Source organism: Thalassophryne amazonica, chromosome 22, assembly GCF_902500255.1.
Source record: "Thalassophryne amazonica chromosome 22, fThaAma1.1, whole genome shotgun sequence".
In the NCBI taxonomy this organism is placed as follows: Eukaryota; Metazoa; Chordata; class Actinopteri; order Batrachoidiformes; family Batrachoididae; genus Thalassophryne; species Thalassophryne amazonica.
In genome coordinates, this window is record NC_047124.1 from 6,428,702 (window position 1) to 6,442,337 (window position 13,636).

General features: G+C 39.9%; 2 protein-coding genes across 5 annotated transcripts; both read right to left on the reverse strand.

Annotated features, from left to right (window-relative positions):
- Positions 1 to 465: 465 nt before the first annotated feature.
- On the reverse strand, positions 466 to 2,678 carry b2m (beta-2-microglobulin). The gene is made up of 4 exons (XM_034163833.1): positions 2,532 to 2,678; positions 1,624 to 1,896; positions 1,452 to 1,485; positions 466 to 1,365 (listed from the first exon to the last, which is right to left on the reverse strand). Exons 1-3 carry the CDS (start codon positions 2,593 to 2,595, stop codon positions 1,472 to 1,474), a joined length of 351 nt encoding a protein of 116 aa, XP_034019724.1. The 5' UTR covers positions 2,596 to 2,678; the 3' UTR covers positions 466 to 1,365; positions 1,452 to 1,471.
- Positions 2,679 to 4,672: 1,994 nt separating this feature from the next.
- Positions 4,673 to 13,344, reverse strand: msrb3 (methionine sulfoxide reductase B3). 4 transcript variants are annotated; one of them, XM_034163729.1, is made up of 7 exons: positions 13,155 to 13,308; positions 11,338 to 11,443; positions 7,767 to 7,875; positions 6,353 to 6,430; positions 5,801 to 5,829; positions 5,616 to 5,713; positions 4,673 to 5,520 (listed from the first exon to the last, which is right to left on the reverse strand). In XM_034163729.1, exons 2-7 carry the CDS (start codon positions 11,429 to 11,431, stop codon positions 5,338 to 5,340), a joined length of 591 nt encoding a protein of 196 aa, XP_034019620.1. In that variant the 5' UTR covers positions 11,432 to 11,443; positions 13,155 to 13,308; the 3' UTR covers positions 4,673 to 5,337. The 4 variants fall into 4 exon arrangements, with proteins under 4 accessions (XP_034019620.1, XP_034019622.1, XP_034019623.1 ...); XM_034163731.1 differs by lacking the exon at positions 11,338 to 11,443 and adding an exon at positions 9,537 to 9,634 and having other exon boundaries at positions 13,155 to 13,307; XM_034163732.1 differs by lacking the exon at positions 13,155 to 13,308 and adding an exon at positions 9,537 to 9,634 and having other exon boundaries at positions 11,338 to 11,413.
- Positions 13,345 to 13,636: the final 292 nt, after the last annotated feature.

The following is a 13,636-nucleotide window of genomic DNA, read 5'->3' on the forward strand; positions in this document are numbered from 1 at the left end:
TATGCAGAACTAACACGTGACCCAGAAAGAGACTTCGGCACAAAACGGTACCCACAGTATTGTATGGGGGCGGGGTTAAGGGACCTAAAGTAATTGGACGGCTTTTTTTTTTAAATCTGCAAATTAAAAAGTAATTTTAAATATCTGACGTCAGAGTCTAGGAATTCACTTAATTCTGGATCCTGAACCAGGACAGTGACAGACCCTGGTGGATGGACTCAACCTTATTCCACGCAAATACTCAAGTCAGTGCCAAAACACATCCTTGGAAAATGCCAGAATTTCCTGAGGTCAGAGACTCCGCCTCCACACAGTACCTGTGCAGGTGTGAGGTCATCGTGTGACCTGAACTCAACAAACGACTTTGTGTTTCATTAAATTGAGTAATGTCACATTTAAGTTGTACAACCTTTTTTGTGATTGGATCCAGAGTTCTGTGTGTGCATGCAAAATAACACTCATTTTATTTTTAACAGAAATTTATTTAACTGAATAAATCCACAATTTCACATTTAAAAGAACACCCACTTGGTCCAACAATTACAACCATTATTAGACAAAAGCTGTTTTATATTTTTTGTTAAACACGTTTAGTGTTTGATTTCAAACTTTCTCCAAGTAACTGTACAAAACAGAAAAATAAAAGTATAATACAAAAAGGTCGTTGCTGACAGGCCCGCCCATAGAAGGTCACGTCTTTGAGACACGCCCACAGTACGCTTGTCCTGAAGATCTTACGCAGTTCTTATTTTGCTGTCAATCAGGATATCAGCGCTTGAAGTTAATAGGAAAAAATGTTTAGAAAAAAAAAAATAAAAAATTTCCTATTTAAATCACTCAAAAACAAAAAAATAATTCTTGTGATATTTAAGATGGATGCATTTTGATTACATTTAAGTTTTCTATCCATTTGGATTCAAGTTCTAAGAAAAGCAAACTAATACATTTAATATGATGCATAATTTATCAAACTGGTTCTCATCCATTTGAATCTATTGACGATTAATGTGTAAATCAGACATGTTGAGTTTATTTGTACTTTTCCATAACTGTCATTCATTTTTCACACATGTACCTCACATTACGTTAATCCATTTACGCTAAAATCTTGTAATCCAAAAGGAGGGACATTTTCATATGCAATTAAAATACATATAGATCTTAAAAAAAAACAAAAAACAGAATTATAGTGCAGAATAATTCAGAGAAAAACTGAGATGTTGAATAAACGCATCCACACACTGCGAACCCCAGAAAGTGTGATAAAACTGATTGTTATGGTCGATGTGGTGAAAAAAGAAACCAAAAGAATTCCCGAATCATCAGATGGCTGTGATCAAAGAGGTCAACAGATGTGACATCATCCTGGAGAGGAACGAAGAAGAAGAAAAAATAATAAAAATGATATAAAAAGGTTAGGCACCAATCAGTGAATAATAATAACAACTCACCAAACTGAGTCCATACTGAGTTACATGTTTATTTCTGTGTAAGAAAAACAAAGAATTAAAAACATTAGTTTTTCATGGAGCTGATATTCAGAATTCAGCACATTATTTCTGTATTTGTTCCCTGATATCTGCAGGGAACAGTTCTTAAATTCAGTGATGTGTGGCTGCTTACGCCAGGCGTAGTCTTTGGGCACGCCTTGATGAGTGACCCGGCACAGATACACGTCATCCTTCATGGGCTTGAAGGCCACGTTCTTCATCAGATGAAAGTACCAGCCCTCCCTGAAGGCCAGGTCGGTCTGCACGGCATTGGGGATTTCCTCGCCGTTCCTCAGCAGCTGGATCTCGATATTCGGTGGGTGGAACCCGGTCACATAACACATCAGGATGTTATCCTGCCCAAACTTTCCGGGGTAATGACTGTACACCTGAACCTTAGCTGGGGCTGCATTCAAGGACGACAACAACAACAGGAGCAGTAAGTCTTTGTCACATGACCTCCGCCCTCCTCTCCTGATTTGTTGACTCTCAAATGAAGGGGAATTACAGCAGCACTTATGAAACTAAAAGCAAACTGGATAAAAACAATCAAGTGTGGATAAGCTGGTCATTGGAATTACTGTGAATGAAACAAACAAGAATAAAACGACACATTTAACTTTCTCCATTTAGATTTTTAGGAGTATAAAAACTGTTTCATGAACATTACAACTACCACACATAAAACTTTGAAAAACCTCTTAAAGTTTCACATAAAAACAGTGGAGCTGGAGTTTTTTTCAGCCTGAAAGATGTGAAATCATATTTACTATTGTCGTTTTTAAATTATCATCACCTTCATGGGTGCCACCAGAGGGCGCTGTGAAACCGAAAGTATTCTGAGTTGTATTTTATTCATTTTAAGCGTAGAAAAAAAGACGACACGTTTTAAAATGTGTCCTGGAACGAACGAACGATCGAACAACATTTCCTGATCGATAATGACGAACATGACCACTTTAAACACCATTTAATACACTTTGCCTGGCTTTTGCTACGAGTTATTCTTTACAAAACAACAACAACAACAAAAAACCTCACCTGTTTTGGACTCTGTTGAGCACCAAAGTGCGAGGACCACAACTATCAGAACAACAAGCTTCATGATGAAGACAATAACGCGCAGAAACGACACACTGAGCTGAGCGCGATGAACGCAGCAAATAAATCCACACCCGACGGCACCGCCCACCTGCACGCAACAGCCAATAGGAATTTTCACAGGCTGTTACCAGGCAGAGCATAACTGAACAGGTTTGGTACCAGCTTGAAAAGACGAAATGTTGAACAATCCTCTTGTTTTAAGTTTAAATTTATCAGTTTTGACCATAACAGATGACGTCACTGTATTTGGTCAGTTCAAAAAATCAATATAATGACACTGTGGACAACATTAGACTGATGGTCTATGAACAGGTTTGTATCATTTCGAGTATTTACTCGTCAGACTCACTTTGGTTTCGCCACGGGACAAAAAAAAAAAAAAAAAAAAAAAAAAAAAATTACGTCAGGACACAGCACATCAACATGATGACGTCATGGTAGTTTAAGTAAGAAGAAGGTGCCTTTGTACAAGGTCGTTAATCCTCACGTTCTATTCATGTTTACAAAAGTTAAAAGAAAAAAGTTTACAAACGTCGAGGACAGACGTTTTTCTCCACTTGAAATGTGCATTTACGTACTTTTACACAAGCCAATCAAATGCTTTGATGCAGGTCACGTGACCCACTGCAGCCTGACCAGATTGATGAAGAAAAACCAAAAGATATCCATATTTAGTGACTGTTTGGCCAGTAGCCGCTGGTCACTAGAGGGCGCCAGAGTGCTGCTCCCCTCAAAACATTGAGAAAAGAAATGCACTCCAACATAATTAATACGTAAATCAGAAATAAGTCTGGTTTGCTCTAAGAGACATAAACGTACTTTTTATTAGAGCCCGACTGATACAGATTTTTTTTAGGCTGATGCCGATAACATTTGGATGAAAAAAATGCCGATAGCTGATAAATCACCCAATATTTTTTTTTTTTAATGAATAAAATGTTCTTTTTTGGACCCTTAACTAAAAAAGTATGAGCTAAATGCTGAAGCTTTGTCCTCATATTGATTAACTTTATAACATAAGAATTTTCAAGTTCAAAAAAATGCAATCAAGAATTAAACTTTGTGAAATTAGCAAATACAAGTACATATCCTTAAAAAGAGTTGTGAAATAAATCTGATCTGTTACCTCTTGTTGCTGCAACTTAGATATAGGTTCAGGATAAGGATATAGATCCTTATAAACTTACTTGTATGCTTTTGTCAGCCGATCAGTGCAGTGTGATGGCGAACTACGGGAGCCGGTGATGAACACATTTAAGCAGATTTAAGGAGTCAGAGCTCCATCTACTGGACAAATGGCGCAAGGACATTTTACATTGCCGACACAAACATTATTTCAGTAACTGTTCTGTTTATGAGAAATTATCGGCATTCTATCGGCAAAATTTCAGCTGATAGTAAGTACTTTGAAAAAGGCTTATATCGGCCGATAATATCGACCGGCTGATATATCGGTCGGGCTCTACTTCTTATTGGGGTCGACTGCTGTATGAAATTTGACAGAAGGTCATAAACCTTTTACGCAATCGCGCAGGAGTTTCATTCACCTGCTGGACAAATTATCAGTACGCTTCCAACCGCAGTAGCTTTTGTTTAAAATCCAATTTACCTTTGTCTTTCATCTGTCTGCTTTTATGATCATCACACAAACTTACATAATTAAATGAAAAGAGCAACGAAAAGCTCCCATTGGAATCTTGAAGAACATTTCAATGTTTTGAATCGAAACATTTTACTGGTTTAATTGAAAGCAATATTGAGGACTAAGAAGAAGAGTATATATTTACATTTTGCAAATTGTTTCTTACTTTTATTTTGGATACTCTGTGTGCTTCTTACCCTGTGTGCTGTTATCCAATGCTGCTGGAACCGCAATCTCCCCGAGGGAATCTTCCCAAGGGATGACTAAAGCTCTATCGGAGTTATGAAATCAATGTTAGATATCAAGGTGCAATATCACATAATTTGAAGCAAAAATTACAGCTATTATGTAAAAGTCATCACACACACACACACCTGACTATCATAATATCCCATCAGTAGCAGCTAAAAAAAAAAAAAAAAAACAGGCCCACAACTCAATGTTGGACCCTTAGATTATTTTTAATGACATAAAATCTAAATAAACATCCTTTGCACAGAACTGCTCTATCATCAGTGAACCAATATAAAAACCTCACAACACAGTGCTGCGCCAGTCACAACTTAATGAGTGAAACACTAAAATACTAATCAAATCTCAAAGCCATGCAGGAAACAAGTTCAGATCTCATCCAGCTTTCTTCAAATCAAAAGCAAAGCCTTTGTTCCACTCTGCCATGAAGGCAGGACTGAAGAGACAACATTAAATTCCTTCTCCTTGGTGGCTTCCCTCACTCCTCTCCTCTTTGCACACTCAGCTCTTGAGGACAACATGACCTACACACTTTTAGTATACTGTGTCTTAATTGACTGTAAAAGTGATGATTAACTTTGAAACTGGGCATCATACTTGATATTATAAAGCTAAAGTTTAAATACTGATTTGATATTCTAGAAATACATTTTTAAAGGTGCATGATTAACTGAGTGCAGCACACAAACTATGTTGAAAGTAAAGGCACCATATTCTAGACTCTGAGGTCAAAGACTTTATACCAGTTAACATCTGGGACAAACTTTAACAGAAAAAAACAAAACACAGCATCTCAAAGTGTTTCAGACGTGTCACTTTGATGGAATCTCATAATCCTTCTTCTATATTTCATTCAGAGTTCATCCTGTCGGTCACTGACGGAGCTGCTGGTAGCTCGCCCTTTGAGGTAGTGGCAGTAGCAGCAGCATCGGCGTCTTTGGGCTGGAAGGCCAGCGAGGCGGAGTTAATACAGTAACGTTTTCCTGTGGGTCGCGGCCCGTCATCAAATAAGTGTCCAAGATGAGCCCCACACTGAAACACAAAGAAAGCGCTGATTGGGCTCTGTGTTCTCTGTTTTTGTGAGATGTGATTGGGCGTAGCGAGCAGCGTGGTGCCACCTGTTGTACCTGGCTGCAGGTCGTCTCCACTCGGTGCATCCCGTCCGAGAAATCGTCCGACAAGCTGACTGACTCTTCCTTCAGGAGGTCAAAGAAGGACGGCCAACCTGCACACGCATCATGTAGAAATTCTACCGTAAGATTAAAAGCCCACTAATGTTAAACAGACGGAAGACAAAAGGACTAAAACTTACCTGAGCCCGAGTCAAACTTAGTGTTTGAACTACAAAAGAAAGTGAAGATTAGAAAAAAAAAATAAATTACAGTGAGCTAAATGATAAAATAAATGAATAAAAATAAGGCAATCAATTTAATCTCTCAATTCTACAAAATCTAATGTATGTCCTTTTTATAGATAGACAAATAGTTTACTGACAATCAGTATTATTTATATTGTGTATAGATTGTAAATACTATATTTACAATCAGTGCTGTTGGCATTTTAATTAAACTAATAACTGACATTTTGTTTTAAATTTTCTATGAAGACCAAACAAACAGTTAAAGCACAGCTCCCTCTAGTGGCTGCTGAACATTGTTTCTCCGCTTTCCCATGGTCCGATCACCTATTGATAAGGCCAATCATTATCTCACAATATAAATGGGCTGCCAATGCAGACAACAGGAAAAGCGTTCATTCTGGTGACATTTGTTTTGGGTTTTATTTCTTCCAAAAATTCATTGAAAGCTGATAAAAACTTCAAGACTGTGGTGTCGGGTGCAAAGAAACGGGTGAGGTGACGTACCTGAAGAGAGGCGCTCCACACACCACGCACGTGTACACGCCCTCTTCATTATGATGGGCGAACTCGCCCGTGAAGGCTCTGTGGGGAAAATGTCAAATCAGTGCAGCTGAATAAAACAGATGCCTCACCTCAAAACAAAAACAGGTGACTGATTCCAGACAGTCTGTCAAAGCTGCAAACATCTGAGCGGCATGAGGCAGCATCAACAAAAATCCTCATCGTGCTGTGACTTTGTTCTTGTAGAATCATCACTGCTGTTGCTATTTAAAAAGGATTTTTGTTGTTGTTGTTGTTTGTTTTTGCAGATTATGTTCAGTCAGGTGCCACATGTTGCTGACCTTTGACCTCATTACTCCATCTCATGACTCTATCAGGATCTGGCGGAAGCAGACATGGGCCCAAATACAAAAGTATTTGTATTTGAAAATACTTAAATACATTTTTCGGAGTATTTGTATTTTCCGATTTTGAATTCAAAGTAGTTGTATTTCAAATACATCGCCGATCCCAAGTATTTCCAAATACTTTTTCAAACGTCGGAATCTCTGTGACACCGTGTTGAGACACACCAGACATGACATTTTATTATTGTTTTGTGATATGGTGGATACAAAAGGATGCAATATTGATGGAAACAGAATACATATTGTGATAGTTTGATTATTGGCTGTGATATTGTAGTGAATTTGTGATAAAACATTCAATCCTTTACTTATCAATAGTATTTGGTCATGCTATTTTCACAATAAATTGTCACTGGTTTATCAGTTTGTGTTGATTTGTTGTTTATAGTTCATAGAAAGCATTTGTATTTGAAATACTCTAAACATAAAGTATTTGTATTTGAAAAAGTATAAAGTATTTGTATTTGGAATTCGAAAATCTAAAGTATTTGTATTTAAATACAATGCAAAGTATTTGACCCCATGTCTGGACGGAAGGTAAAAACCTCTTAATTCATTCTAAAGTCAGTTTTAAGCAGAAATGAGGTGAAATTCCATGACGCTTTGAAATGTCTGACATGCAGTGAACACATCAGCTAGCAGCTCGAGTAGCTGCGGTGCATGATTGCTTCCGCCGCCTTTTATGATGAAATAATGCTGAATTTATGTGGAAATGATTGTTGTACAAAAGCTTCAGATATCTGTTGCTGAGATAGATGATGACTGGTGTGCAGTTTGAAGCAGAAACGAGGTATTAATCCCTGAACCGCATCATCAGGGGGGACCGTTCGGTCTGCGACACCGGCACTGTTCAGTGTATTTAAAGCAGCACTTTGATTTCTTTGTCGTTTACTCTCAGCTGGAAGGCAAGCAAACCGGTGTCCAAATACATATGGACCTGCATGCACGTTGTGTCAGTGATCAGAATTAGAGCCACACTGGAGACCTAGGAGCTGTCAGTGTGTCGGTACCTCTCAGTTCCTCTCTGCTGGGTTACTTGGTACTGCTGTGGTGTGAGACGGTTCTTCAATTCCTCCTGGGAGAACTTCACCGGCCACGTCTTCTTGCTGCGACAAGCTCCTGAGAGACAGGAAAGAAAAAAGAAAAATAAGAGTTTGAGTTCAGACCAACAAAGGAAGAAGAGCATCACAGCGCCCCCTACAATAAAAAAAAAAAAAAAAATACATACTGTGCTTTCGGTACAAAATAAATAAAAATCACTCAAAACAGATTTTAAAAAAATTGCTGTGATCAGGATCCCCAGTGATGCCCGGGGAGCCCTTCTGTACTCTGAATGTCTACTAACTTCTAAACAAATACTTCCACCCACAAGTATCTGGACAGCGGTAAAGCCGTTACGGTAGCTGTCAATGACATTCAAAAGTAAACTGCGAAAAAGACCACCTTAGAGTCTCAATTATCACATTAACATCTGATCAAAGTGCAATAATTATAACAACCTGATCAGCTTTTCCTGTCCAGGTGTGTGGTTTTAAAAAAATAAAATAAAAAGAATGACTGTGTAGTAAAGTTGTCAAAAACCAAGAGTGCAAGATGTGAGGGAAGCCACCAAGACACCTACAGCAACTCTTAACAGGATTACAACCTGCAGTGACCGTGCACACGGGTGTCTGGGTGTTCAGGTCAGACAGCATGCACTGGTGCTGTATCCACCACATCTCGAGTCCTGGATGGCAACCACCCAGGCACAGAGAAACACACCACTTGGACAAAATGTGGTAGCTGATATTCCCTCACAGAGTCAGTGATTGTCCTCATCAGAAGATCACAAGTCACCATTAGTTTGACACAAAGTCATTCCAGAGGGACCCAAGGATCCTCCAGACAGCCTCCAACCTCATGACTCCCTAAGATCCTCCCAGGTTTCTCTGCATCTCAAAGGCTGAGGAACCAGAGATGACTCTTAGCAGCTGCCATCAGAGTGTCCAACCACAGCATGATCTGTGAAGGCAAAGAGGTTGGTGTCTGGGATTATACCCAGAGTCCGCAGTCTACAAGACTCCAGTCCATCAAATGTTCCTTCACCTGGGTGGACTGGGACGATACAGGCTGTGTCTTGTCCAAGGACACATGAATCAAACCCAGGTCCACATACTGGTAACACAATGCTCTTTTTAAAAAAATATAATCCCTGTCATCCAAATCCCTGATCACTCTGATGGACAGAGAAACATCACCTAATCAATATTTAAGATCTGTCAGTTAAAACGACAACTTAAAGCAACTCATTGTGTGAAAGCTTTCAGCTAAGCAGTGATTCATTAGTCTGCAAGCAACACACACTTCAGCGTCGTATCAGCAGAACCTGAACTGGACCGAAAAAGTCGCTCTTTTAAATTTGCTGTGGTGTGTTGGCGACGTGTCGCCTGCAGAGGGCAGCCTCAAAAGTTATACAATCCAGTAATTTGTCTTTTCTATGACTTAATTTGGATCATGATGTACAGACAAAAAGTGGAAGGAAAAATCCCAGAGAATGTTTCAATTTAAACACACAAAAACCTGGAAATTTAATTTGCAGTTCACTAAAAATCCACTGCACACTGTCTGACGGTGGCTTTAAACTCAACAGGACAAAGTGTCTGCAGATATGAAGCATTAAACAGACCGATCAGTGACGCACATAAAGGGAAATGTGCAGAAGCAGCTCACATAGTGGACATGCTGACACAGCAGAAAGGTTTAGAGGGGCACAGCAAGCACACAGCACACCGCCAGGGGACCTGAAGGAAGTCCGCAGGCACGCTGACTCTGGCTGATCAGGTGCAGGAGGTTGAAGCCCGACATGATCCTCAGCGAGGCAGCAGTTGCAGAAGAGGGGCTGCAGGAACGGGAAGAGACAAGACGACACAGTCACCCAGAGGAGGCCTGATCCAAAAAAACCCTGAGTGGAACCCTGAACTCGGGAGTAAAGCATGTGCACGAGGACATCAAAAAGACCACATCGCTGGAACAGGATAGCGGGAAAAAGGCTCACTGCTGTCATTTTTCCCCACAGTGGGGTTAGAAATATTAATCAATATTTATGCAGAATATCAGCAAATATTCCAGGGGCTTTGAGAGAGTTTTGAGCCTGAAAAGTAGGGGGTGGTTCTCCAACACTGCACCCGGTGAGTCAAAACTTCTCACACACATGAGAAATGTTGGTTTCTCAGAATGCAAAAAGATGGGGAACCTCACCCTACTTTTTCTGGGTCAGACTCAAAACCTTCTCCATCGCCCCTCGCTTTTATTGCACATTGCAGGAAAAGGAACAGGAGCTGGTGGCAGAAAATTACAAAGCATTAAAAGAAGAAGCTTTATCGAGTGTTACAGTTTGTCAACATTTTTCGTAATAAAAAGAAGACATTCAGACAGACAGATATTAGAGGCGAACACCTGTCCAGAGGCTCCTCGGTGTATCTTAAAATCTGCAGGTGGTTGCTGGTATGCAGTTAAATGCCGACATCAGCGTATGTGTGAACGTGTCAGATAAGAAACTGTTGTAGAAACACAGATTGCTAACAAATCAATCAGAAACATAATCAATAATTCACATATCAGCAATGATAATGTCTACATTAATTATTTGATCAAAACGCAAAAATTACCAAATAAATAATAATAATAAAAAAATACATGAACTCCTCCTTCAACCTGAAGGGGGCGGGGCAGCCCAAGAACACCTGCCAACAAGCAGGTGCATGTTACCATGGTGACAGGCAGGCTTTTTTTTTTTTTTAAGAAACAGAAAACTAAACCAGTTTCCTCCAACAGGACCGCAGAGTCATTTGGACTTTTACCTTCAACTTGTCCAACTTGTTCTGTCAGACTGTGAGCAAAAACCTGCTCTGCCGCTTCACCGCCACCACCTCAAAATGACACAAACACAAGAGCTCCTCCCACCAAACAGCTGCTCACACCACCAAAAACAACTTTATTATTTATGTCTTCTCTTTAATCAAAGTCTTTGCTGGTTCTCCAGTTAAAGGGGAAACACAGATAAAAAAAAAACAAAAAAAAAACTCTTTAACCACAGCTAGCTTTTAATGTCTTCAGAGCTGCCACGGTTGTCTTGGTGGCTTCCCTCACATGCCTCCTTCATGCTCACTTTTTTTTTTGAGGATGTCCTGCTCTGGACAGATTTATTGTTGACTTCACATTTCTTGATGGATTTGACTCCAGTCCAATAAAAAGTTCTTGCATCCATCGACTGACTTGTCTAAAGACAAAACTGTTCTGTCAAAGTGCCTGAGTACTTGTGTAAATTCAACAGCCTCACCTTTAGAAGATGATGCAGAGAGTTACTTTAGTCTGTGGTTAAAGAGTCTAATTTTGTCTAACTGTATGATAAGGATTTTTAGATCATAAACAATAGAAATGAGTCAGAGGGTTTTCAAATCAAACCCAGTGGAGTCAATGTAGTAGAAGTTCTGGTTCTAACTCTTTTATAAAGAACCACCGATTCATATTACACACACACACACACACACACACACACATACATATATGAGACCTACTAAGTACCACCTCGGGTTACTCTACCTAGCAGCAGTGCAGGGAGGCAGCCTGTGCTGCTGCCTTGCCAAAGAGCACGATGACGGGCCATGAAGAGCCCACACCTGAAGAGGGCAGCCATGAGACAGTCACGCTGAAGAAAACGAGAGAGAAACAGCAGCACAGGAGGAGCTGGATTAATCCAGAACACAAAGTAGGTCCAGAAGTATTTGGACATTGATAAAGCGTTTGTTATTCAAAAGTAGCTGAAATCAAACTATGAACATGAGCTCAGGGTGCAGACAGGTCAGAATCAGGTCAGTCAGCTAGTTCACTTCACGACACTACAGAACCAGCCTGCATCCAGGTCACAACCACCCAGGCAGACCAGCTTCCTTTAGTCACTGGTTATAGTCCATGTCTGACAACAGGACAGTAAGACAGGAAGCACCAGGACCATAAACACATCAACAGCTGACCTTTGACCTCATGACCACATCAGATCTTACCAAGTGTCTCTGGATCTCAAAGGCAGAGGACCCAGAGACATGAACATCACTGCTGAGATCAGTGTATGTCCTAACAAGTCCAACACTGTTACCACATACAGATACAGATCACACATCAGCTGATTAAAATGCTTGGATGTAATCTGAAGTACTTCATTTTTACAGTTGTGTTTTAGTAATCAAAGTGATATTCAAATAAGCAGAAGTGGACAAACAATATATATTAAATGAGTTTCTGTTTCGACATTCAACTTGACAAAACAATAAGTGAAAGTGAAACGATGGACACTGTTGCTTCACCGCATATAAAACAGAGCGAGACAGCACAATGTATCAGTCGGGCTGTATACAGTACTGCATTGGGTTATTACTGGTCCCAGTCTTAGGGGGTCTTAGGTAGGTGGTGGTGGTGTAACGGTTGCAGGTTGGACTGGAATGCCAGCAATCTGGGTTCATTTCCCGATCGCAGCCAGGTTCCCAACTGGCACTTTGAAGAGGTGTGCTGGGGAGGAGAAGAGACATGTGCAGTGGGCCCTTCTGGAAATAAGTTGTAAATAAGTGGTTTTGTTGGGTACCACGTTAAATAAGAACCTTTTCTTCCAGTTCAATAATCACTAAAGCCAAAATACAACAATAATTCACTTTAATTGTGCAAAGAACGTCACCGTGATTACTTTAAATGTATTGTTTTTTTTGTGTTCAATTAATTTAACAAAAAGGATGGAAGGTTCATCAGAACCATGACAATGTCAGTATTTGTGTCTCCATATTCACTCCTGGTGGGGGTATGAGAGAACTACAAATATTTACCAAGTTTAACTGTGTATCAAAGCAGGTCAACAAGGCACATAGTTTAGACATAAAAGACAGGATGCACAAAACAAAACCATGTGGGTGCCTTCAACTACTTTCACTTTCACACTTTGTCACCTGCTTTCATGTCATGTCTGATGCAAGTGACAGTAACACCAGATTTTGGCGTTTTTCTATCACTTGCGGATCAACACACTAATACGTGGTTTTGTTTTCACAGAGTGAACCGGAAGTAGCGCTTTGGTGCAAAATGAAATAGATCATCTTTCTCTCTGGGTGGATTTCTCGCAAGTATTTTTTTTTTTTTTTTTTTGCCCTGGCATAATTTAGGCAGGCCCGAAACAGCGCCGCCTGCTGGCCTGCACATGTAAATGAACGCCTTAGAGAAGAAAAACCCCCCCCGAAAATACTGTTTTACGTCCTTTAGTATAAAAGCATAAAGAACTTTTAAGCTTTAACCACAAGGACAAGTTTTCTAAAAAACAAACAAAAAACCCGATTTAAGTTGGACTTAACTAGCGTTAGCCAAACATGCTAACATACCGGAAAGAAGCACCAGCAATAAAGTGACGATAAACCGTTGGACGTTCGTCGTTAATCCGCGTTTGTCAGTCCGGTACATCGGCTGTTTGTTAGTTTTAACAGCAGCTTTTGTGGAGCCTTTTAAACGTCAAGCAACAAAGATATTAATAAACACTTCCATATATGGTCAAAGGCTTCTTTTTCTTTTCATAACACGTTTTACACACGAAACTCTGTTCTACACTGGCATCTAGTGGACAAATGTAAGAAGCGCAGCAGTTGGACGAACGATAAAGTTCAAAATTGTTTCGGCTGTTTGAGTGCATTACTCCAAATAAATAAAAATATAAGTCTCCTGTAAGCTGTGCCTTATTGATGAGCAGAGTTTTACATTAATTTCGTTTTTATCTAAAGTGATTTAACTTGGGGATTAAGTGGGTTTCTGGGCTGAGGGATTTGAACCAAGGATCTTCTCGTCTCAAACCTACAATCCATTTTTTTGG

Excerpts from the sequence above, each read along its gene's own strand:
- b2m (XM_034163833.1), bottom strand. The coding sequence starts at position 2,595 with ATGAAGCTTGTTGTTCTGATAGTTGTGGTCCTCGCACTTTGGTGCTCA. Across the intron at positions 1,897-2,531 it reads CTCAACAGAGTCCAAAACAG|CCCCAGCTAAGGTTCAGGTG; the intron begins GTGAGGTTTTTT and ends CCTTGAATGCAG.
- msrb3 (XM_034163729.1), bottom strand. The coding sequence starts at position 11,431 with ATGGCTGCCCTCTTCAGGTGTGGGCTCTTCATGGCCCGTCATCGTGCT. Across the intron at positions 5,830-6,352 it reads TGTGGAGCGCCTCTCTTCAG|TTCAAACACTAAGTTTGACT; the intron begins GTACGTCACCTC and ends TTTCTTTTGTAG. Across the intron at positions 5,521-5,615 it reads TGGAGACGACCTGCAGCCAG|TGTGGGGCTCATCTTGGACA; the intron begins GTACAACAGGTG and ends TTTGTGTTTCAG.